At 38.0% G+C, this 21,931-nt stretch overlaps 2 protein-coding genes, 1 long non-coding RNA gene and 1 pseudogene across 3 annotated transcripts; 3 read left to right on the top strand and 1 right to left on the bottom strand.

Annotated features, from left to right (window-relative positions):
* On the bottom strand, positions 1-5,740 carry LOC119083752. Its single transcript, XR_005088930.1, has 3 exons — positions 5,691-5,740; positions 2,511-2,514; positions 1-11 (listed from the first exon to the last, which is right to left on the bottom strand). It is a non-coding gene; the product is annotated as an uncharacterized LOC119083752 (long non-coding RNA).
* On the top strand, positions 3,288-6,694 carry LOC119083691 (acyl-CoA Delta(11) desaturase-like). The gene is made up of 7 exons (XM_037193475.1): positions 3,288-3,428; positions 4,092-4,217; positions 4,281-4,437; positions 4,499-4,835; positions 5,910-6,092; positions 6,153-6,511; positions 6,577-6,694. Exons 2-7 carry the CDS (start codon positions 4,119-4,121, stop codon positions 6,639-6,641), a joined length of 1,200 nt encoding a protein of 399 aa, XP_037049370.1. The 5' UTR covers positions 3,288-3,428; positions 4,092-4,118; the 3' UTR covers positions 6,642-6,694.
* Positions 6,695-8,452: 1,758 nt separating this feature from the next.
* On the top strand, positions 8,453-14,447 carry LOC119083688 (acyl-CoA Delta(11) desaturase-like). Its single transcript, XM_037193473.1, has 7 exons — positions 8,453-8,813; positions 10,454-10,586; positions 10,650-10,806; positions 12,376-12,712; positions 13,638-13,820; positions 13,886-14,256; positions 14,311-14,447. The coding sequence occupies exons 2-7, from the start codon at positions 10,485-10,487 to the stop codon at positions 14,373-14,375; spliced, it is 1,215 nt and encodes a 404-aa protein (XP_037049368.1). The 5' UTR covers positions 8,453-8,813; positions 10,454-10,484; the 3' UTR covers positions 14,376-14,447.
* A 4,404-nt stretch (positions 14,448-18,851) lies between these two features.
* On the top strand, positions 18,852-21,931 carry LOC119083689 (annotated as a pseudogene).

Below are 21,931 nucleotides of genomic sequence, written 5' to 3'. Positions count from 1 at the left end.
ATGTTGAAGTACTTGGGACTTCGATACATATATCGAAGTACTTCGACTTGGTATGGATGTACATCGATGTACGATATATTAAAATCAGAAGCAATTATCATTTACTTTCTCCGTACGCTACAAAACTCACTCATATGATTACGTTATCATAAATTATATCTCACGAATAAAGCGAACATCTTTAGAAAATATTTTTGAGTCTGGGATAATATTTATCAATGATAAACAGGAATTTTATCTAAAAATATAAATGATAATTTTAAATATCTTATGAACTGATAAAGTTTGAAAAATTAAATGATAAATTATCAGTGAATACCCCCAACATAATAAAAACAATATTCAACCGAAACTTTGGATCCGTGCGTTCTTGCAGATTTGCATTACCTTCAGTGTTTATATACTTTGATAAAAGTGTCTTTTATATAAATTCATAACTGTAAGTCGAAACGTCCAATCGCTTAGACCAAACCGACGCCAAATTGTTACACTATGTCGTACGTAAAGAGTAATAACATACAGAAAATTCATTTTGATCGACCAGAAACATAATTTTATTCTATCTAAAATTTAGATTTCAAGACTAAAATTTACAGAGAGATGCAAAAATGACGACTGAGATGTCGAAACGACCCGGTCGTCATATTAGCATCTAGCTGAAAACTTTAAAAAAAATCGACCCAAAATCTTTGCTAATAGATTTTGGTAATTGTTCTCGTCACAACCGCAAAAATCAGCGATGGCACTGCCGTCGAGTCGATCTCTTGAGATATGAAATTTAAAAACCAAAATTATTTGTTAGGAAATTTAAATTTTCGATCACATTGTCCATGAAAATATTGTTCGTGTGAAGTGACAGAAGACCGACTTGCCGACAGCAGTAATAATTGACGGTCCTGGCAAATAGGTTTCTTCCATCGTACGGTAAAAACGAATTTTGACAGGCCGAAAACAACCGACCGTCATCCATTGAAGCAAACATAACCGCAACTTAAACAAATTTGTTCGTTAAAACTTCAAAGTGAGGTTGTGTTGGCTTCTCTGTGGATGACGATTGACATTTTGAACGGCCTTGGAAGAGACCTATCCACAATCTATAGTGTTGCCAGCTTACACCTAAAGTGTCAATTAGAGGTATTGTGTCCACTAGGGCGTATCGAATTTTGCAAATTTTAAGGACCGCGATAGCCTGTGTGCGGAAAACGCAGATCATCGAAAACTGTGTCCGGGCATGTGGTTGATGGATCCGATGGAGCCATGGAAGAAGTCCCCCCGGGCGGCTTTAAGTTTCCGATGGTCATAATTCGGAAAGTTGAGAGTATTTTTGAAAACAATGTTCTAGCGGAATGTAGAGCTTTGAAAATTCTACAATACTACCGAAGGAACCGATGGTCCAAAAGGTGTCACTGCCAAGATTGCCTAACATCGAAAATGTGACCTTTTGGTTTTTGACTTATATTTCCTGAGAGACAAATGATTTTGTTTAGCCTGTGGTATGAGGTGGTAGAGGAGGTCGAGCACTACCAGTACACTAGGCATGTCCCGATCGGATACACTTGAAATCACTTTTATAACATTTGTGAATGGAATTTTTAAGAGTGGCCACGTCGCCCACGAAGCAAATGCAGACACTGCAACCGGTGCTGTTGAGTCGAGGACACCTTGGCCAGTAAGTATGCATAATATTCCATGACACTAGCTGAACTCTTTCACAAAATATTTGTTATTTCGATTAGCAAACATTCATTCTAGTACTTATAATAGCGGAGTGTCACAGTTGTGTCGAAATATTTTCTGTGTTTTTGTCGCGACAAAACAAAAAAAAAACTTTTTGCTTTTGCATCGAGTAAAAAATGTTTTAGTGTTCAAATATGCCTTGGCGATCTAAAGAGACTATGTCCGGATACAATCGAAAGCGTAAGAGGTGAGTTTCTTTGAATTTTTTCGGTCAATTTTTGTGATAAAATTTTCCATACATTTTCGGGAAACTGTCCTGTCATTTCCCAATGACGGGCCTTCATGTCCACAACAGAGGACGTATACAACTTTAAATGCTATTATATAATACAGGCTATGGAACAAGGCGCGGGAACGAGTAGGTCGACAGCATGTTATTGCTGGAATCGATGGTAAATAGGTCACTGATGAAATATAGTTTGGGTGATAGGCTTGATTTTTGGTCATTCTCGGGTTATGGGCATCCTAACCTCAAAAATTTTCTTCATTTTTCCGCTGATTTTCCCTCAAAAGTCACCCTGTAGAAAATACAGGGTGGTCAATAAAACAATTTAAAGATGAAGAAATCAAGTTTTTTGAAGAATTAACTTGTATGGAGACTTTTGAGCAGAATTCAATACTCTGACGAATGGGTTGTGATGAAAGTTCATGGTTTAACCGTCGAAACTGATCGCCAGCGCCAATGTCAACATTTTCTTTTTGATTTTTCACATCAACGATCTATTGAAATTGAGATATAGACTCAATAAACCAATTTATTCAACGTAAACTACATGCCTGAAACATAATTAGTTTCACAAATTGTGTATTTACTGAGCGTCATAGACCTGAAACGTCAATCTTCTTCTTTTTAAAATGGCGAAAATCACAACCCATTGTCGAAGAAACTATAATTTAATTTTTAGTACTTTCCGCTCTGTGATGTCAAGTATGTGAAAACTAACTATTATCTACCAAGCCAGACACACACTGCGTTGATGAAAAATTATACTTAAATGGATACGTAAAGCGAAAATTACGAAACTCAAGGTTATTTAATAAAAGACATGACTAAGTATTTCGTTTTATTTGAGTTTTATCGAACAATTTCAACAGTAATGTGGTTAGTTTTCGTTTTTTTTAGTTATTTGTAACAACTGCTCAAACAAATATTCTGAACAAATATTCCTGTATGTACGTACAGTACAGAGCGTGCATTTGAACAATATTTATCTGCTCTCTCCTTAATTGACAAGTCCGGGTCGTCAATGTACTTACTTCTACTTATCTTCTACCGTGATGCAAGACCTTTTACATCCTTCCCCTGTCCTTTCATATGTCAATAATCTACGACTGCACAAACTTTGTTTAAAATAGTGGATAGTCCAAGCAAACCTAATTAATGTTTTTCAGACTCCTCAAATTTAATATAACTAAAATTGTCCCCATAGTCACATGCCATGTGAATGCAAACCACTTCAATTTTTGACGAAATGCCCCTCAACTAATATCTGAAATTTCTGGCAAAAAATGGCATTGAAAAAATTGTGTTATTGAAAGTCTGAATTCGTCGGATTTAATCGAGATCTAATTGTCGCTGAAAGAACGTTTCTGTGTAAAGTGTGAGTGTTTACTTTGCAATTTTTGCTGGCTTTAATATTAAACCATTTTGTCGCTAGTAGTGTTTGCAAAAACCAAAAAAAATTCAACTGGTAAGGCTTAAAAATCTGTTGCATTACGCTAGTATTATATTCTTTCAAGCAGCTACGATTTCCGCACAATTTTATGTAGTTCTTCTTTTGCCCCCTACGAAAAATGAATTTTCACAGCACATAGGACGTATATAGTCCATTACGTAACTCAAAATAAAAAGATGAAAAGTCTCGTTTGAATTTTTTTTTGAAAATATATTATTTATGTTGCCTTGCGAAGCGAACGTCCGAGACGCCAGAATTATCAGAATATTGGAATCGTCGTCAAAGTTTTGGAGTTCAAGAAAAAAAAAATACCGGACAGTTAGAAAAAGTGTCTGAATTGAGGGCTTTAGGCTATCTTTGGTCTTATGACAGCTTGATATCAGAGGTGAGCCGGTTTTTCAGATAACCGGCTCATCTCTGCTTGATATCGGCGGCAATAGTTATTTACGTATCTGTTGTGGACGGTATATTTTTGGCAATTTGGCGAGTTGTGGTCCGAACGAAGTGAGGGCGACAAGTGAAAGTGCCCAAAAAAAATCGTCCATATCATATGCGCATTCAACTTTTCATGTAAGGGACCGAAAACCCGAGAAAATTTCTGCAAAACCTCCGGCCCCGCCACATGACAAGTCTTAGAGTTTTGTTTTGAAAAAAAAAGAGTTTTTTTTTAATATCAAGGTTGTGTTGGATCCAACATTCTGAAACATGCTCAATCAGAACAGCGTTGAAAGAAAAGATAAAGATGTACAAGGTGCTCACCCAGAATCAGAATCAATTGGACGACAGCAAAAGACAACAATATTGGTAATATTCGTATTTATCCGTAAAATCCTTGCATCATTCATTACAACTATCTTGTGTCACTAGCGTGACTACCCGAATTCCAATCCATACGATACAAAGCCCGGAGAAAAACCGTACAAACTGGAAATCAAGTGGCGTTACGTATTTATATTTACGTATTTTCATGTTGCATCTGTGATTGCAATTTTCATGCCCATTACTGGTCGGCACTTTTTGTTCGGTAGACAGAGTTTTCGTCTTATTGCAGGGCGAAATTAATTTCTTTTTTGTTTAAATTGTAGTTTTTATATATGGTTTGTTAGGCTCGCATAGTGTTACCGCTGGAGCACATCGTTACTGGGCACATAAATGCTACAAAGTGACGCGTCCATTGTTTTTCATTTTGTTGTTTTTCCAAACGGTATCTCTACAATATTCGGTCATCGATTGGGTGAGAAATCATCGGGTACATCATAAGTACACGGATACCAATGCTGATCCTCATAATTCGTGCCGTGGATTTTTCTTCTCTCACATCGGCTGGTTAATGTGTAAAGCGCATCCGGATGTTGAAAAGTATGCGAAACGAATTGACATATCTGATCTGACGTCGGATCCGGTGTTAAGATTTCAGAAAAAGTAAGTAATTTTACATGCTACATGCGTCGAAAACCGTACTTTTCATGTTTTAAGCACTTCTTTCGACGCCCTCAGCATGTAAAATCCATTACATAACTCGGGATAAAAATGAAAAGTCTCGTTTTCGTGTGTTTATTGACCTCGGCTTCGCCTCGGATCAACAAAATTCACACGAAAACTCTACTTTTCATCTTTTTATCCCTAGTAATGTAAAATACTATTACATGCTTTTGTTTGACCAAGGACACACCTACAGAAAACAAGTAATTTGGTTTAGGTTTCGAAAGCACGTAATAGTAGATTACTATACCAGGGAAGTAATTTGATATCTCGTATCCAGATGAGTCAAATTATCCGAGGGCTTCAGTCCGAGGTGCGTTTACTCACCGTGATACGATATATCAAATTATTTCCCGTGTGCAGTATGCTATTTTACGTTACGAGCGAGGTAAAAGGTTTTCCCTAGGGAGGGAATGGCTCATTACACAAGTTATAAAACTGGAAAGTCTATCGTTTTCGTGCGTTTATTTTATTGACCTCGGCTTCGATCAACGAAATTCACACGAAAACTCTACTTTTCAACTTTTTATCCCTTGTTATGTAATGGTTATTTATGACATCGACTGCAAAGTACTGTATTAGGCTCCATTCGGCCGCAGGCAGTGTGTCATAATACACGTCTTTAGCCTGATAAAGTATTTTGCACCGAGATAGCATCATACAACGATCAATGCAACAGAGACCTTAGACGAATTATTCCTAGACGGATATTTCGTACGGTAAAATGTGTCCCCAACATCAGTTCGTATAAGATGCATATTTCGTACGATTTTACGTAGAATTTTACGCCAACACATCTAGACGTTGACATTTTTGGTAGGTGTCACTTTAGTATTTTGAAAATCCAATATAATTCGTCTAAGACAGAGACATCGAAAATTTGCAAATTTTGCATATTGATGACACTCAGTTGCATAAATTACTATCACTGTAACTTCCTATACGTTGTACGGCAGAACATTGCGGCCGTTCAAATGTTCGCACTAATTTTGTTTTTGTTTTGGATCCGTGCAGGTACTATTATACGTTGGCCATTGGCTGTACATTTCTCCTGCCCATTTTTCTATCTGTGTACTTCTTCAATGCGCCCTTCTGGACAGCATATCACTGGCATATTCTTAGATATGTAGCTTTTTTGCACCTAACCTTAAGCGTCAATAGTGTCAGCCACATTTGGGGTAGTAAACCATTCGAAAAGTGAGTTCACAATCTCCTTGGATTATTACCATTCCGATGAAATGCCTTTTCTCACAACAGAGATATTAAAGCCACTGACACTTTCACCATCGGATTCTTGGCATGGGGTGAGGGCTGGCATAACTATCATCACGTCTATCCGTACGACTATAAAGCTTCGGAATTGCCAGGCTATCGGTGGAATACTACTACTCTGCTCATTGACTTCTTTGCATGGTTGGGATGGGCATATGATCTAAAGACAGTGTCTGAAGAAATGGTTCGACGTCGTGTTCTACGAACCGGAGACGGAAGTCACCGATACTCAATAGAAGAGAAGCAGAAAACGACAAAAGAATTGGTTCAACCCTGCACGGAAGAGTGTAACGAGGAAGACGGAGAATGGCCCAATCGTATTAAGGAACATTACTGGGGATGGGGTAAGGTTTTGTAATTTTTGGTTTTTGTTTTGTAAAAGTTTAGACAATTCTGTAACTTCCCTCAGGTGATGACGATATGCTGCAAGTAGACATTAATGATGCGAAGATTATTAACCCGAAAGACGAATAGCTAACACAATCGAAACCAAATAAATTGATAAAATTGATGCACGCACATTATTAATTGAATAAAGCAGTAATACAGCAACGAGGTATACATGGTCCTGGTCCAGTGCCCATTCTCTCCGATTTTCGCTGACAGATGTCTTGACGCCGATGCATAACAACATGGCATAGCTTGCAAACATTAGTAATTGGACTATTCGCAGGTGCCTGCAAATAATCACTTCGTTTCTTAAAGCCCCGAAGCCTAATTTTGTTGTTCAGAAGTTGTTAGACTCTTGATTATTGGCAAATGATATCCGCAGCTATTAACACTAAGCCTGAGTGTGAAGAGGGCGACGCGACACCTCATCACAAGGCCCTTTATCGGTATAACTAATTAAAAAATTTGTTCCCCATGATTCCTGACATACAGAATTCTTTCAGTATTCAAGCTCAACCGATTGCAACCGTTCTATATAGCCGTAGGTGCCAAAGGTTCCTTGGAACCAAATGGTGCGATAGAAAATATAAAAAAATTAAGAAACTTTTTCAGGGCTCCGAGTTGATTAATAATATCCGAAAATATCAAAAAACATCGAAATTTAAATAAGGCCTGCCCTATTTTGACCTGAACCTGATGTAATTTCGACCTAATCTGAATTAACCTGAACCCAGAAACGTGTAGACAATCATCAGGTTCGATTTGTCAAGTCAGATTTGAGGTTTAAGTAAAACAGGTTTAGGTCAGGTTTGTCTGTATGAATTAACGTTACCTGAAATGACAAAAAAAAACTCCTTCACCCACTCACATATGCATCCACACGACCACTACCAATGACTATAATTTCAGATAAATGCCTGACATTATTGTGGGAGATATGTAGAAAAACTATTTTGGCCACCCCAGACCAGATCATTCTTTCGCGATTTCAGCGTAAAAACAGTCTTACTTCGGTGAAGAAACTTTTTTGTTGGAAATTATTCGCGAAGGTCAACTTAATCAACTGCTCCATGGGACTTCGCCAATTTACTCTTACGATGTATTGGCAATAGATAAAGACCATTCCATTAGTTTTAGGTGTACTGGTGAATCTCCAGTGGAACTGAACGTGAAACACACCCTAAAAAAAACATTTTTGAATTTTTTTTGTAGCCACGCCAGCCAACTAATGCGTGCCGGCATGACTAGTCTAGACGTGTTCTTTTGTTTTGTTCAGTTTGTTCGTATGGAACATTTTCAATAGTAATGTGGTTACAGGTCTTTCAAATATGGTTATTGTCATTTTTAGTTATTTGAAACAGCTGCTCAAACAAATATTTGAATCAATCGGCACGTATGTTCTAGTACTTACAGTATAGGTATGTACCGACCGTCACCCACCCAGAGACGCAAAAATTACTTCGTTGTTATTTGAAAGACCTTGGAACAGACTTAACCCAATGAATCTCAGTTACCCTAGATTAAGATGTTTGGAAATGATTCTTGCAAATTTACGTGAAAAAAAAACAACAATCCCAAACATCCATTGGTGTGGATTTAAACAATATTTCTTAGCAAGTCGGTCTTCTGTCACTTCATAAAAACAATATTTTGACAAATTGACAAATTGACAGTGAAATTGACAAATTGATCGAAAATATCAATTTGTTAACAAATTATTTCTCACAAGACCAACGAGATGGCAGTTACATCGCTGATTTTTGTGGAAGTAACTAAAACAATTCCCACAATCTGTATCGTCCTTATCAAGGCAACGGGTAGGTCTTAAAAATGTACTATACATCTCCATGCACACTCAGATCGGACAAGTAACGTAACGAAGGACTAAACAAAACAGGTCAACAGAGGTTACCTATTTTGGCGTTCAAAGTTTTGTTTCTTGAAAAAGCCTTGTTTTTTAGACTGCTAAAATTTAATATAACTAAAATTAGCCTCACAGTCAATTTCTATTCGAATACAGATTACTTATGTTTTTTGACAAAATGCCCCTCTACTAATACCTGTCGACAAAAAAATCGTTGAAAAAATTATGTTCTTGAAAGTCGGCATCGGTCGCGTTAATCAAGATCTTATTGTCACTGAAAGAACATTTCTGTGTAAAGTGTGAACATTTACATATCAATTTTTGTTGGCTTGTATTTTCAATTCATTTTCTCGCTAGTATCGTGTTTGCAAAGACAAGGATATTGTCTACTGGTATTAAAGCATAAAAACGTTGGAGTTTTCCATTTTTCATATAAAGGATCGGAATATCCTATACTTATCCTATGTTCTCTCTGGTTACATATTTAAGGGTGAAATTGTGAAATTTCGATTACAAACAGTTTAGAATAAACGAACGAAGTCAACTACAGCATTACGAATTTTGAATACACAATTTACCACGTTGACAAAATACGTAATAATGAGAAAATACGTCGCATGTTTTTATACATTGATCGTAATGACAATATGCGAGGGGGTAATCACTTTCTCATATAATCCCATATAATCCTTGTCACAAAATTGGTGATTTACCCCTCGACAATATGTTGATATGTTGTCGATTAGGCAGCAGGGCTAGATTTTGACATATGATGGGAAGCATCGCGGATTGCCGATTGTCAATACGCTGTTTTATTGCATAAGAGCTCGTACAGAAACTAAAACTTCCAGGTGGAAAATATATGAATTATTTGTTTTGTATCTAAAAATGAGTTAACGACGTGTTGTTTCTGAACGATAAGTGGCAAAACACCGTGTTAATTTAACTTTGCCAACGCACTTCAAGCAAAAGTGATCATAGTCGACAGCTGTCAGTGTTTTACAAATGTGTGACATACTGTCAACTGTCAAGTTTCAGTACCCTATTAACAGTACCACACATGCTTGAAGTGCGTTGACTTTGCTCAAGTTTTACCCGAAACCTTTAGTTTTAGTTTCTATGTGAAAAAGAGAAAACACTCGTAGGGGAACAATACATTCCCCTGTCAATTTCAAATAGTGCCTGTTTGAATGTGCTAGGGGTGTCGGGGAGTCTATGGTACATGGTTCTGAAAGAACAGGTTAAGACCACTCTGAGGTGATCACGAAAGCGGTGACACACAAATTGCGTCAACGGCTACGAAGTTTATATGAAAAAGGCAACTTAACAAATTTTGTTAAATTGCTAATTTTTCTAAAACAAACATTTTCTTTAAGTTGATTTCACACAATGAAAGTGTAAAACAGGTATGGTCTATTGTCCGCCCGGAGGACTCATTTTCATATTATTTTGACATAAAATGTGAGTACGTTTAAGACGAATTCGCCGATCGACCATACCTGTTCTAGACTTTCATTGACTTCACACACAATCTGCACTGAGTGCGTTTATCAATTTCGGTGTCACCCACCCTCGTGACTGTCTTAACCTGTTCTTTCAGAACAGGGTGCCACATTTTCGAAATCAATTTAATGTCTCTTTTTACAAACATTTTGTGTCAGTGATCCCTTTACACTTTACACGTTTTTTAGTGGTTGGCAGTTAGCACACGCGTTCTATTCTTGACATACGAATTCCATTTGTTCATGCACCCAGAACACGAAAGCATACTGGCATACCCTTTTTAATAGCGATTATTTATTTCTTGAAAAAGGGCTGGCAGTTGGAAGTGTCTTAATTTCGGGTCTTAGGCAACGCACTTCAAGCGTGAGTGGTACTCTATATAGGGTACTGAAATTTCACAGTAACACACTGTAAAAAACAATTTCATACAAAATAGTACTCTATTTGGTAACTTATTCTTATGGCAGATAGAATGTTAACATCTGCGGCAGCGGCTTTGTTCAAAAAAAATTGATATACTTTCTTATAGCGAGGTTGTGTTGGATCGAACATTCTGAAACATGCTACTCAATCAGAACAGCGTTGAAAGAAAAGACAAAGATGTACAAGGTGGTCACCCAGAATCAGAATCAATTGGACGACAGCAAAAGACAACAATATTGGTAATATTCGTATTTATCCGTAAAATCCTTACATCACTCATTACAACTGTCGTGTGTGACTAGCGTGACTACCCGAATTCCAATCCATACGATACAAAGCCCGGAGAAAAACCGTACAAACTGGAAATTAAGTGGCCTTACGTATTTATATTTGCGTATTTTCATGTTGCATTTGTGATTGCAATTTTCACGCCCATTACTGCTCGGACCTTTTTGTGGGGTAATAAAATGAACGAATTGAAAAATTTGAAAAATTTGAAAAATTAAAAAATTTGTGAAAATATTAAAAAATTTAAAAATTTTGAAAAATTTAAAAAAATTTGAAAAATTTAAAAAATTTTGAAAAATTTAAAAAATACTAAATTTAGGAAAAAAAATTGAGGCGAGCAGAGCTTACCAAATACCAAAAGCGAACAAATTTGTTCTACCATACCCATCCACACACACACACTTAAAGGTGTTCTTATATGGGGCCTATATGGGAATTTCGAGGAGCCTTAGCTCCGAAACGAGGCCGGTTCCCCCCAATTTTTTTTTTCTGGAATGTCTTAGAATGACGACTAGAATCTACTCCCAAAATTTCAACAAAATCTAAAGAAGACTTTAGAAGATAGGAAACACGGACGGACGGACGGACTAACAAAGTAACGTTAGGATTTTTTCATTTCGTTTAAAGTACTGAAATTGACCAAAATGTATGGAAATGGGGCTTCTTGGAAGATTTTTTGCGTGGCCAAATTTTAAGCTGCAAGAACGTGTGATAGCTCGTTGAACTCGTACGGACGCCTAGTTTTTTTTAATGGTAATTTGGAGTCATTTGTATTTGAATTGTAGAACTTCAATATTTGCTGTATATATGGTTCCGCAGTCTACGACAAAAAATGTTTTTGAAATTTTTTCTAGTAATAGGACTTGCGTCACGGGCGCTATGCTAACGCGCGCCCATGATTGTGCTTTATACTGTCTGTCTCGCTGGGACATTTTTTGTTGAAGCGTGTGGCAAGGTTGTGTTTCGAGCTGAGGCGAGGAATATATTTCACACGACACGCTTCAACAAAAAAATGACCCAGCGAGCAGTACAATGCTTTGTTGCCTTGCGGCCAGAAAATGTGTCATTACTGTCTTGCTCAGAGCCGGTCTTTCGCATTCTCTGGTCAAATTTTTTGTTGAGGCGTGTGCGATGTGTTCGGCTCGAAATACAATTTCAACACACCACTCAACAAAAAAGGTCCCAGCAAGACAGTACGGTACTATTTCATGCTAGCGATGTGAAAATCCTTATTTTATCCACTATGAAGAGTTGTGAAAATGTCGTTCTGTTTTTATTCTGAGAGGCGTCATTTTAGGTGAGAAAATAGTCATTTTCTTCTCTAAAATGGCGGGTTCAGCGTGTAGAAATGATCATTTTCTCACCTGAATACCAAAACACGTATTTTATTTTATTTTCTTTAAAGTGGAAAAAAATAAGGATTTTCGCCACTATGAAGAGTTGTGAAAATGTCGTTCTGTTTTTATTCTGAGAGGCGTCATTTTAGGTGAGAAAATAGTCATTTTCTTCTCTAAAATGGCGGGTTCAGCGTGTAGAAATGATCATTTTCTCACCTGAATACCAAAACACGTATTTTATTTTATTTTCTTTAAAGTGGAAAAAAATAAGGATTTTCGCAAAATGCCCACATGAAAAACGTTGCGTTCACCTTGGGGAGAATTAGGAAATTCCACCTTGAGCGAAACTTTCCTATTTTCTCCCCTTGGTTAACAAATAACTATTCTTTTTTCTGTGTTGTAGGGTTCATGTATGGTGTGGTTTCCTCCTATGGTGTTACGGCTGGAGCACATCGTTACTGGGCACATAAATGTTACAAAGTGACGCGTCCATTGTTTTTCATTTTCTTGTTTTTCCAAACTACATCTCTGCAATATTCGGTCATCGATTGGGTGAGAAATCATCGGGTACATCATAAGTACTCGGATACCAATGCTGATCCCCATAATTCATGCCGTGGATTTTTCTTCTCTCACATCGGCTGGTTGATGTGTAAAAAGCATCCGGATGTGAAAAAATATGGGCAACGAGTTGATATATCTGATCTGACGTCGGATCCGGTGTTACGATTTCAGAAAAAGTAAGCAATTTTGCCGTTAGGTTTTCTGCGCTGTACGGCAGAACCAGGCATGAGCGCCGACGGAGAAACCTCGGCGGCGGCTAGCCGAAAAAAATTTCTCGTTGGCGGCGAAAAAGTCGGCTGGAGGTTCCTTTTAACTTTTTTTCAAAATAAAAACGTTTAGATAAATTCATGGAAAATGAACTAGTAAGCATGAAAAAGAAATTGTACGGAAAGCGAAAATGTAGGTAGATTAGGTTGTTCAAAGTGCAAGTGGAACTGGTCTTGTTACAAGCAAGTCTCTAAGTCTAAGGTTCACTAACACGTCAAGTTTTATTGCCTCAAAACTTGAACTAAATGGAAAATCATGCTCCGGTACACTCATTTAACTCATTAAGAAAATGGTTTTCGAGAAGAAATCGAAAGCTCACGAAAATCAAGTAAAAATTGAAAAGAAAAAAAATCGAGAAAATTCGCAAAGATCGATAAAGTTTTCTCAAATTTGTGAATTAACTGATTGTGCGCCTTCGGCTCGTTCCGCAAAGGTCATACTTGCCAAAACAACAAACTTAGAAGCAAGGACGTAATATGCCATTCTGGAAAATTCATGAAAATTCAAGAAAATTTTCAAAATTTTCTTAATTTTGTAAAAAAAAATTCAAAATGTACTTGAGCTGCTTAGGATCAACAGGAATCTCGGTTTTCAAAATTATTTCACCCATTCACCTTTCGAAATCTTTATTTCATTTTCCAGCCGTTTCAAGCCGGCTTGAGCCGTGTTTTTGGAACCGGCTCGGCTGCGGCGCGGCTTGCTCAAAAATGGCCGGCGGCGGCTTGATCGGCGGCTTGATCGGCGGCTTATTTTCGGCGGCGCTCATGCCTGGGCAGAACGTTGCGGCCGTTCAAATGTTCGCACTATTTATGTTTTTGTTTTGAATCCGTGCAGGTACTATTATCTGTTGGCCATGGTCTGTACATTTCTCCTGCCCATTTTTCTATTTATGTACTTTTTCGATTTGTCCTTCTGGACAGCGTATCACTGGCATATTTTTCGGTATATACTCTCGTTGCACCTAACCTTAAGCGTCAATAGTGTCAGCCACAGTTGGGGTAGTAAACCATTCGAAAAGTGAGTTCACTTCACAATCTCCTTGGATTATTACCATTCCGATGAAATGCCTTTTCTCACAACAGAGATATTAAAGCCACTGACACTTTCACCATCGGACTCTTGGCATTCGGTGAGGGCTGGCATAACTATCATCACGTCTATCCGTACGACTATAAAGCCTCGGAATTGCCAGGCTGTTGGTGGAATACTACTACTCTTTTCATTGACTTCTTTGTATGGTTGGGATGGGCATATGATCTAAAGACAGTGTCTGATGAAATGGTTCGACGTCGTGTTCTACGAACCGGAGACGGAAGTCACCGATACTCAATAGAAGAGAAGCAGAAAACGACAAAAGAATTGGTTCAATCATGCACGGGAGAGTGTAACGACGGAGAAGGAGAGAAGCTCAAAACTACGGCCGATCATATTAGTGATCATTACTGGGGATGGGGTAAGTTTTTGTTGTTTGTCGTAAAGGTTTAAACAATTTGGAAATTTTCCCCAGGTGATGACGATATGCTGCAAGTAGACATTAATGATGCGAAGATTATTAACCCGAAAGACGAATAGCTAACACAATCGAAACCAAATAAATTGATAAAATTGATGCACGCACATTATTAATTGAATAAAGCAGTAATACAGCAACGAGGTATACATGGTCCTGGTCCAGTGCCCATTCTCTCCGATTTTCGCTGACAGATGTCTTGACGCCGATGCGTAACAACATGACATAGCTTGCAAACATTTTGGCAATCAGTCTATCTATTTTCTGGTTACCTGGTAACCAAAACTGGAAGAGAAATCAGTTTTCTAAAAGAAAGCCTATTCTCTATGTTTTATATTTCGTGGAAAGGAGCGTAAGCTACTTGTTTCACATTTCGTATATAAGTGAACAAGCTCCTTGTCCTGCTTGCCTGCGAATAGCATTTCCATTAGTAATTGGACTATTCGCAGGCGCCTGCAAATAATCACTTCGTTTCTTAAAGCCCCGAAGCCTAATTTTGTTGTTCAGAAGTTGTTAGACTCTTGATTATTGGCAAATGATATCCGCAGCTATTCCCCCTAAGCCTGAATGTGAAGAGGGCGACGCGACACCTGACCACAAGGCCCTTTATCGGTATAACTAATTAAAAAATTTGTTCCCCATGATTCCTGACATACAGAATTCTTTCAGTATTCAAGCTCAACCGATTGCAACCGTTCTATATAGCCGTAGGTGCCAAAGGTTCCTTGGAACCAAATGGTGCGATAGAAAATATAAAAAAATTAAGAAACTTTTTCAGGGCTCCGAGTTGATTAATAATATCCGAAAATATCAAAAAACATCGAAATTTAAATAAGGCCTGCCCTATTTTCACCTGAACCTGATGTAATTTCGACCTAATCTGAATTAACCTGAACCCAGAAACGTGTAGACAATCATCAGGTTCGATTTGTCAAGTCAGATTTGAGGTTTAAGTAAAACAGGTTTAGGTCAGGTTTGTCTGTATGAATTAACGTTACCTGAAATGACAAAAAAAAACTCATTCACCCACTCACATATGCATCCCCACGACCACTACCAATGACTATAATTTCAGATAAATGCCTGACATTATTGTGGGAGATATGTAGAAAAACTATTTTTGCCACCCCAGACCAGATCATTCTTTCGCGAGTTCTAGCGTAAAAATAGTCTTACTTCGGTGAGGAAACTTTTTTGTTGCAAATTATTCGCGAAGGTCAACTTAATCAACCGCTCCATAGGACTGCGCCAATTTACTCTTACGATGCATTGGCAATAGATAAAGACCATTCCATTAGTTTTAGGTGTACTGGTGAATCTCCAGTGGAACTGAACGTGAAACACACCCTAAAAAAACATTTCTGATTTTTTTTTTGTAAAGTGGAAGCATTATAATTTGATCGATTCTATTCATTTTTAAATAATTGTAGTTTTCGAAGAAATCATTTCGAAAACATTACAGTATAAAAGCTTACACATGCGCATTAGAGCTGTTTGCTCGCGGTATACCTGCGGGTAATCCGTTCAAATGCACGTGTCTAAGCTATTATACTGTAATGTTTTCGAAATGATTTCTTCGAAAACTACAATTATTTAAAAATGAATAAAATGAGTAGAATCGATCAAATTATAATGCTCCGACTTTAGCCACGCCAGCCAACTAATACGTGCCGGCAGGACTAGTCTAGACGTGTTCTTTTGTTTTGTTCAGTTTGTTCGTATGGAACATTTTCAATAGTAATGTGGTTACAGGTCTTTCAAATATTGTTATTGTCGTTTTTAGTTATTTGAAACAGCTGCTCAAACAAATATTTAAATCAATCGGCACGTATGTTCTAGTACTTACAGTATAGGTATGTACCGACCGTCACCCACCCAGAGACGCAAAAATTACTTCGTTGTTATTTGAAAGACCTTGGAACAGACTTAACCCAATGAATCTCAGTTACCCTAGATTAAGATGTTTGGAAATGATTCTTGCAAATTTACGTGAAAAAAAACAATCCCAAACATCCACTGGTGTGGATTTAAACAAGATTTCTTAGCAAGTCGGTCTTCTGTCACTTCATAAAAACAATATTTTGACAAATTGACAGTGAAATTGACAAATTGATCGAAAATATCAATTGGTTAACAAATTATTTCTCACAAGACCCACTAGATGGCAGTTACATCGCTGATTTTTGTCGAAGTAACTAAAACAATTCCCACAATCTGTATCGTCCTTATCGAGGCAACGAGTAGCAACAACATCCGGTTTAAAAAAAATGTATTGTGCATCTCCATGCACACTCAATTTTTTGTGACAGATCGTACAAGTAACGTAACGAAGGACTAAACAAATTGTGGCGCACCTACAGGTCGGCGTTCAAAGCTTTGTTTCTTGAAAAAGCCTTGTTTTTTAGACTGCTAAAATTTAATATAACTAAAATTAGCCTCACAGTCAACTTTTATTCGAATACAAATTACTTATGTTTTTGACAAAATGCCCCTCTACTAATACCTGTCGACAAAAATAGCGTTGAAAAAATTATGTTCTGGAAAGTCTGCATCGCATCGGTCGCGTTAATCAAGATTTATTGTCACTGAAAGAACATTTCTGTGTAAAGTGTGAACATTTACATATCAATTTTTGTTGGCTTGTATTTTCAATTCATTTTCTCGCTAGTATCGTGTTTGCAAAGACAAGGATATTGTCTACTGGTATTAAAGCATAAAAACGTTGGAATTTTCCATTTTTCATATAAAGGATCGGAATATACTATACTTATCCTATGTTCTCTCTGGTTACATATTTAAGGGTGAAATTGTGAAATTTCGATTACAAACAGTTTAGAATAAACGAACGAAGTCAACTACAGCATTACGAATTTTGAATACACAATTTACCACGTTGACAGTGAGAAAATACCAAGGTAAATATAGTGAGGAGGTAATGTCATTCAGACGCGCGGCCTAGCACATAAGTTCGATGCCAGTGACATCTTTTTTTTAAATGATTGACTACTATTTACTTGTATTTCACAAAAATATTTTCACTATGTCACAACAGATGGTCCGACTTTCTATTCCATTTTTGCTTTCAATGAAGGGATGAGATGGCGTTTTTATCGAACTTTCGTGCCACCGCACATCTGATTCGGTTATACATGACATTACCTCCTCACTATATTTACCTTGGAAAATACGTCGCATGTTTTGATCGCAATGACAATATATTGCTTGACTAGGCAACCAGGGCTAGATTTTGACATATTTGTCAATACGCTATTTTATTGTATAAGAGGTCGTACAGAAACTAAAAATTCCAGGTGGAAAATATGTGATTTTAATGAAGTATTTGTTTTGTATCTAAAAATGAGTTAACGACGTGTTGTTTCTGAATGATAAGTGTCAAAACACCTTGTCAATTTAACTTTGCCAACGCACTTCAAGCAACAGTGATCATAGTCGACAGCTGTCAAATAGATTACTTTTTTGTATAAAATGGTTTTTTACAGTGTTTTACAAATATGTGACACACTGTCAACCAGGGCCTACTTTTTAGAAACTTTTAGAGAAAATCGAGAAAATCAAGAAACTTTGAGAAAATTCGAGAAATTTCGAGAAATTCAAGAAATTAGTTTCCAAAAAGTAGGCTCTGCTGTCAACTGTCAAGTTTCAGTACCCTATTTACAGTACCACTCATGCTTGAAGTCCGTTGACTTTGCTCAAGTTTTACCCGAAACTTTTAGTTTTAGTTTCTATGTGAAAAAGAGAAAACACTCGTAGGGGAACAATACATTCCCCTGTCAATTTCAAATAGTGCCTGTTTGAATGTGCTAGGGGTGTCGGGGAGTCTATGGTACATGGTTCTGACAGAACAGGTTAAGACCACTCTGAGGTGATCACGAAAGCGGTGACACACAAATTGCGTCAACGGCTACGAAGTTTATATGTGAAATAGAACTTGACAAATTAATTTTGTTAAATTGCTAATTTTTCTAAAACAAACATTTTCTTTAAGTTGATTTCACACACAATCTGCACTGAGTGCGTTTATCAATTTCGGTGTCACCCACCCTCGTGACTGTCTTAACCTGTTCTTTCAGAACAGGGTGCCACATTTTCGAAATCAATTTAATGTCTCTTTTTACAAACATTTTGTGTCAGTGATCCCTTTACACTTTACACGTTTTTTAGTGGTTGGCAGTTAGCACACGCGTTCTATTCTTGACATACGAATTCCATTTGTTCATGCACCCAGAACACGAAAGCATACTGGCATACCCTTTTTAATAGCGATTATTTATTTCTTGAAAAAGGGCTGGCAGTTGGGAGTGTCTTAATTTAGGGTCTTAGGCAACGCACTTCAAGCGTGAGTGGTACTCTATATAGGATACTGAAATTTCACAGTAACACACTGTAAAAAACAATTTCATACAAAATAGTACTCTATTTGGTAACTTATTCTTATGGCAGATAGAATGTTAACATCTGCGGCAGCGGCTTTGTTAAAAAAAATTGATATACTTTCTTATAGCGAGGTTGTGTTGGATCCAACATTCTGAAACATGCTCAATCAGAACAGCGTTGAAAGAAACGACAAAGATGTACAAGGTGGTCACCCAGAATCAGAATCAATTGGACGACAGCAAAAGACAACAATATTGGTAATATTCGTATTTATCCGTAAAATCCTTACATCACTCATTACAACTGTCGTGTGTGACTAGCGTGACTACCCGAATTCCAATCCATACGATACAAAGCCCGGAGAAAAACCGTACAAACTGGAAATTAAGTGGCCTTACGTATTTATATTTGCGTATTTTCATGTTGCATTTGTGATTGCAATTTTCACGCCCATTACTGGTCGCCATTTTTTGTGGGGTAATAAAATGAACGAATTGAAATATGAAATAGTGCTTTATACTGTCTCGCTGGGACAATTTTTGTTGACGCGTGTGGGAAGGTTGTATTTCGAGCTGAGGCTAGAAATATATCCCACACGACACGTTTCAACAAAAAAATGACCCAGCGAGACAGTACAATGCTTTGTTGCCTTCTTGCGGCCAGAATATGTGTCATTACTGTCCTGCTCAAAGCCGGTCTTTGCGACTTCGACTTCGACTGCGACTTCTACCAACCTGTTGAACAAGCTGTTTTCAGATCTGGTTTCAGCACAAACGACCATTTGCAGGTGATGAGAGCGCTTATTGAGAAGTGTCGTGAATACAACAACGACATAGTCTTGCTGTTCATTCATAGACTTCGAAAAAGCTTTCGATTCCGTGGAAACATGGTCGATATTGGACGCATTAGACGAATGTAGAGTAGACTCAAGGTACTCCAACACAATTCGATTTGTGTACAGAAATGCTACTTCATGTATAAAACTTCATAAGAGCACGGACAAATTCAGAATCGGCCGAGGTGTAAGGCAGGGTGACACCATTCCACCGAAATTATTCACGGCGATTCTGCAGAGTGTTTTTAGGAAGTTAAACTGGAGTAAAATGGGAATAAAGATAAATGGAGAGTACCTGAGCAATCTCCGCTTCGCTGATGACATTGTACCGATAGCAGCGAATCTAGGTCAGGCTCAGCTTATGCTACAACAGTTAAGTGAAGAGACAAGCAAAGTTGGCCTCAAGATGAACTTATCGAAAACAAAAGTCATGACCAACATCGGGGGCGATAGAGAAATCAAAATCGGTGACACTGTCATTGAACGAGTCGACAGCTATGTATATCTAGGACGTAAACTGAAGTTAGGTCTGGACCATCAGACTGCAGAAATAAGACGTAGGATTGGTCTTGCATGGGCAGCGTTCGGAAGACTCAGACTAATTTTCAAAAGCAAAATGAATAACAGTCTGAAACGTAAAGACGTTTTCGACACTTGTGTCCGTCCAGTGCTCACTTATGGAGCGGAAACGTTAACTTTAACGAAAGCATCCGAAGATAAATTGAGAGTGACACAAAGAGCCATGTGGAACGGAGTATGCTTGGAATAACACTCAGAGACAGAATGACGAATCAATGGATTCGACAACAAACCAGGGTCGTTGATGTCATGGAAAGAATAGCATCTCTGAAATGGAGCTGGGCGGGACATATTGCAAGAAGGACAGACGAACGTTGGACCAAAAAGATCGTGAACTGGCGACCATATAAAAGACGAGCTATAGGTAGACCACCAGAGAGATGGACAAACGGAATTAAGAATATTGCAGGTACAAACTGGCAGCAAATGGCAATGGATCGTACGAAATGGAAAGAAGTTGGAGAGGCCTACATCCAGCAGTGGATAGAAACAGGCTGAAAAAGAAGAAGAATGAGGAAAAAATACGGATTTTCGCAAAACGCACACATGAAAAACGTTGCGTTCACCTCGGGGAGAACCCCTTGGTTACCAAATAACTATTCTTTTTTAATTGTAGGGTTAATGTATGGTGTGTTTTGCTCTTATGGTGTTACGGCTGGAGCACATCGTTACTGGGCACATAAATGCTACAAAGTGACGCGTCCATTGTTTTTCATTTTCTTGTTTTTCCAAACTACATCACTGCAATATTCGGTCATCGATTGGGTGAGAAATCATCGGGTACATCATAAGTACTCGGATACCAATGCTGATCCCCATAATTCATGCCGTGGATTTTTCTTCTCTCACATCGGCTGGCTGATGTGTAAAAAGCATCCGGATGTGAAAAAATATGGGCAACGAGTTGATATATCTGATCTGACGTCGGATCCGGTGTTACGATTTCAGAAAAAGTAAGCAATTTTGCCGTTAGGTTTTCTGCGCTGTACGGCAGAACATTGCGGCCGTTCAAATGTTCGCACTCATTTTGTTTTTGTTTTGGATCCGTGCAGGTACTATTATCTATTGGTCCTTTTCTGCACATTTCTCTGGCCCATTTTTCTCTCTATGTACTTTTTCGACGTGCCCTTCTGGACAGCATATCACTGGCATATTTTCGGTATATACTCTCGTTGCACCTAACCATGTGCGTCAACAGTGTCAGCCACATTTGGGGTAGTAAACCATTCGAAAAGTGAGTTCAGAATCTCTTCGATTACTATTTCTGTGAAATAACGTTTCTCACAACAGAGATATTAAAGCCACTGACACTTTCACCATCGGATTCTTGGCATTGGGTGAGGGCTGGCATAACTATCATCACGTCTATCCGTACGACTATAAAGCCTCGGAATTGCCAGGTTGTTGGTGGAATACTACTACTCTTTTCATTGACTTCTTTGCATGGTTGGGATGGGCATATGATCTAAAGACAGTGTCTGATGAAATGGTTCGACGTCGTGTTCTACGAACCGGAGATGGAAGTCACCGATACTCAATAGAAGAGAAGCAGAAAACGACAAAAGAATTGGTGCAACCCTGCACGGGAGAGTGTAACGAGGAAGAAGGAGAGAAGCTCACAAATTTGGCCGATCATATTAGTGATCATTACTGGGGATGGGGTAAGTTTTTGTTGTTTGTCGTAAAGGTTTAAACAATTTGGAAATTTTCCCCAGGTGATGACGATATGCTGCAAGTAGACATTAATGATGCGAAGATTATTAACCCGAAAGACGAATAGCTTAATTGAAACCAAATAAATTCATCAAA

Source organism: Bradysia coprophila, unplaced genomic scaffold (genome assembly GCF_014529535.1).
Source record: "Bradysia coprophila strain Holo2 unplaced genomic scaffold, BU_Bcop_v1 contig_70, whole genome shotgun sequence".
NCBI classification, from domain to species: domain Eukaryota; kingdom Metazoa; phylum Arthropoda; class Insecta; order Diptera; family Sciaridae; genus Bradysia; species Bradysia coprophila.
The sequence above is the reverse complement of the archived record's forward strand: the minus strand, read 5'-3'. Positions and strand labels throughout refer to the sequence as shown.

Coding starts and splice junctions, on each gene's coding strand:
- LOC119083691 (XM_037193475.1), top strand. CDS start 4,119: ATGCTCAATCAGAACAGCGTTGAAAGAAAAGATAAAGATGTACAAGGT. Junction 4,218..4,280: donor AGCAAAAGACAACAATATTG/GTAATATTCGTA, acceptor TTGTGTCACTAG/CGTGACTACCCGAATTCCAA. Junction 6,512..6,576: donor GGAACATTACTGGGGATGGG/GTAAGGTTTTGT, acceptor AACTTCCCTCAG/GTGATGACGATATGCTGCAA.
- LOC119083688 (XM_037193473.1), top strand. CDS start 10,485: ATGCTACTCAATCAGAACAGCGTTGAAAGAAAAGACAAAGATGTACAA. Junction 10,807..12,375: donor TGCTCGGACCTTTTTGTGGG/GTAATAAAATGA, acceptor TCTGTGTTGTAG/GGTTCATGTATGGTGTGGTT. Junction 14,257..14,310: donor TGATCATTACTGGGGATGGG/GTAAGTTTTTGT, acceptor AATTTTCCCCAG/GTGATGACGATATGCTGCAA.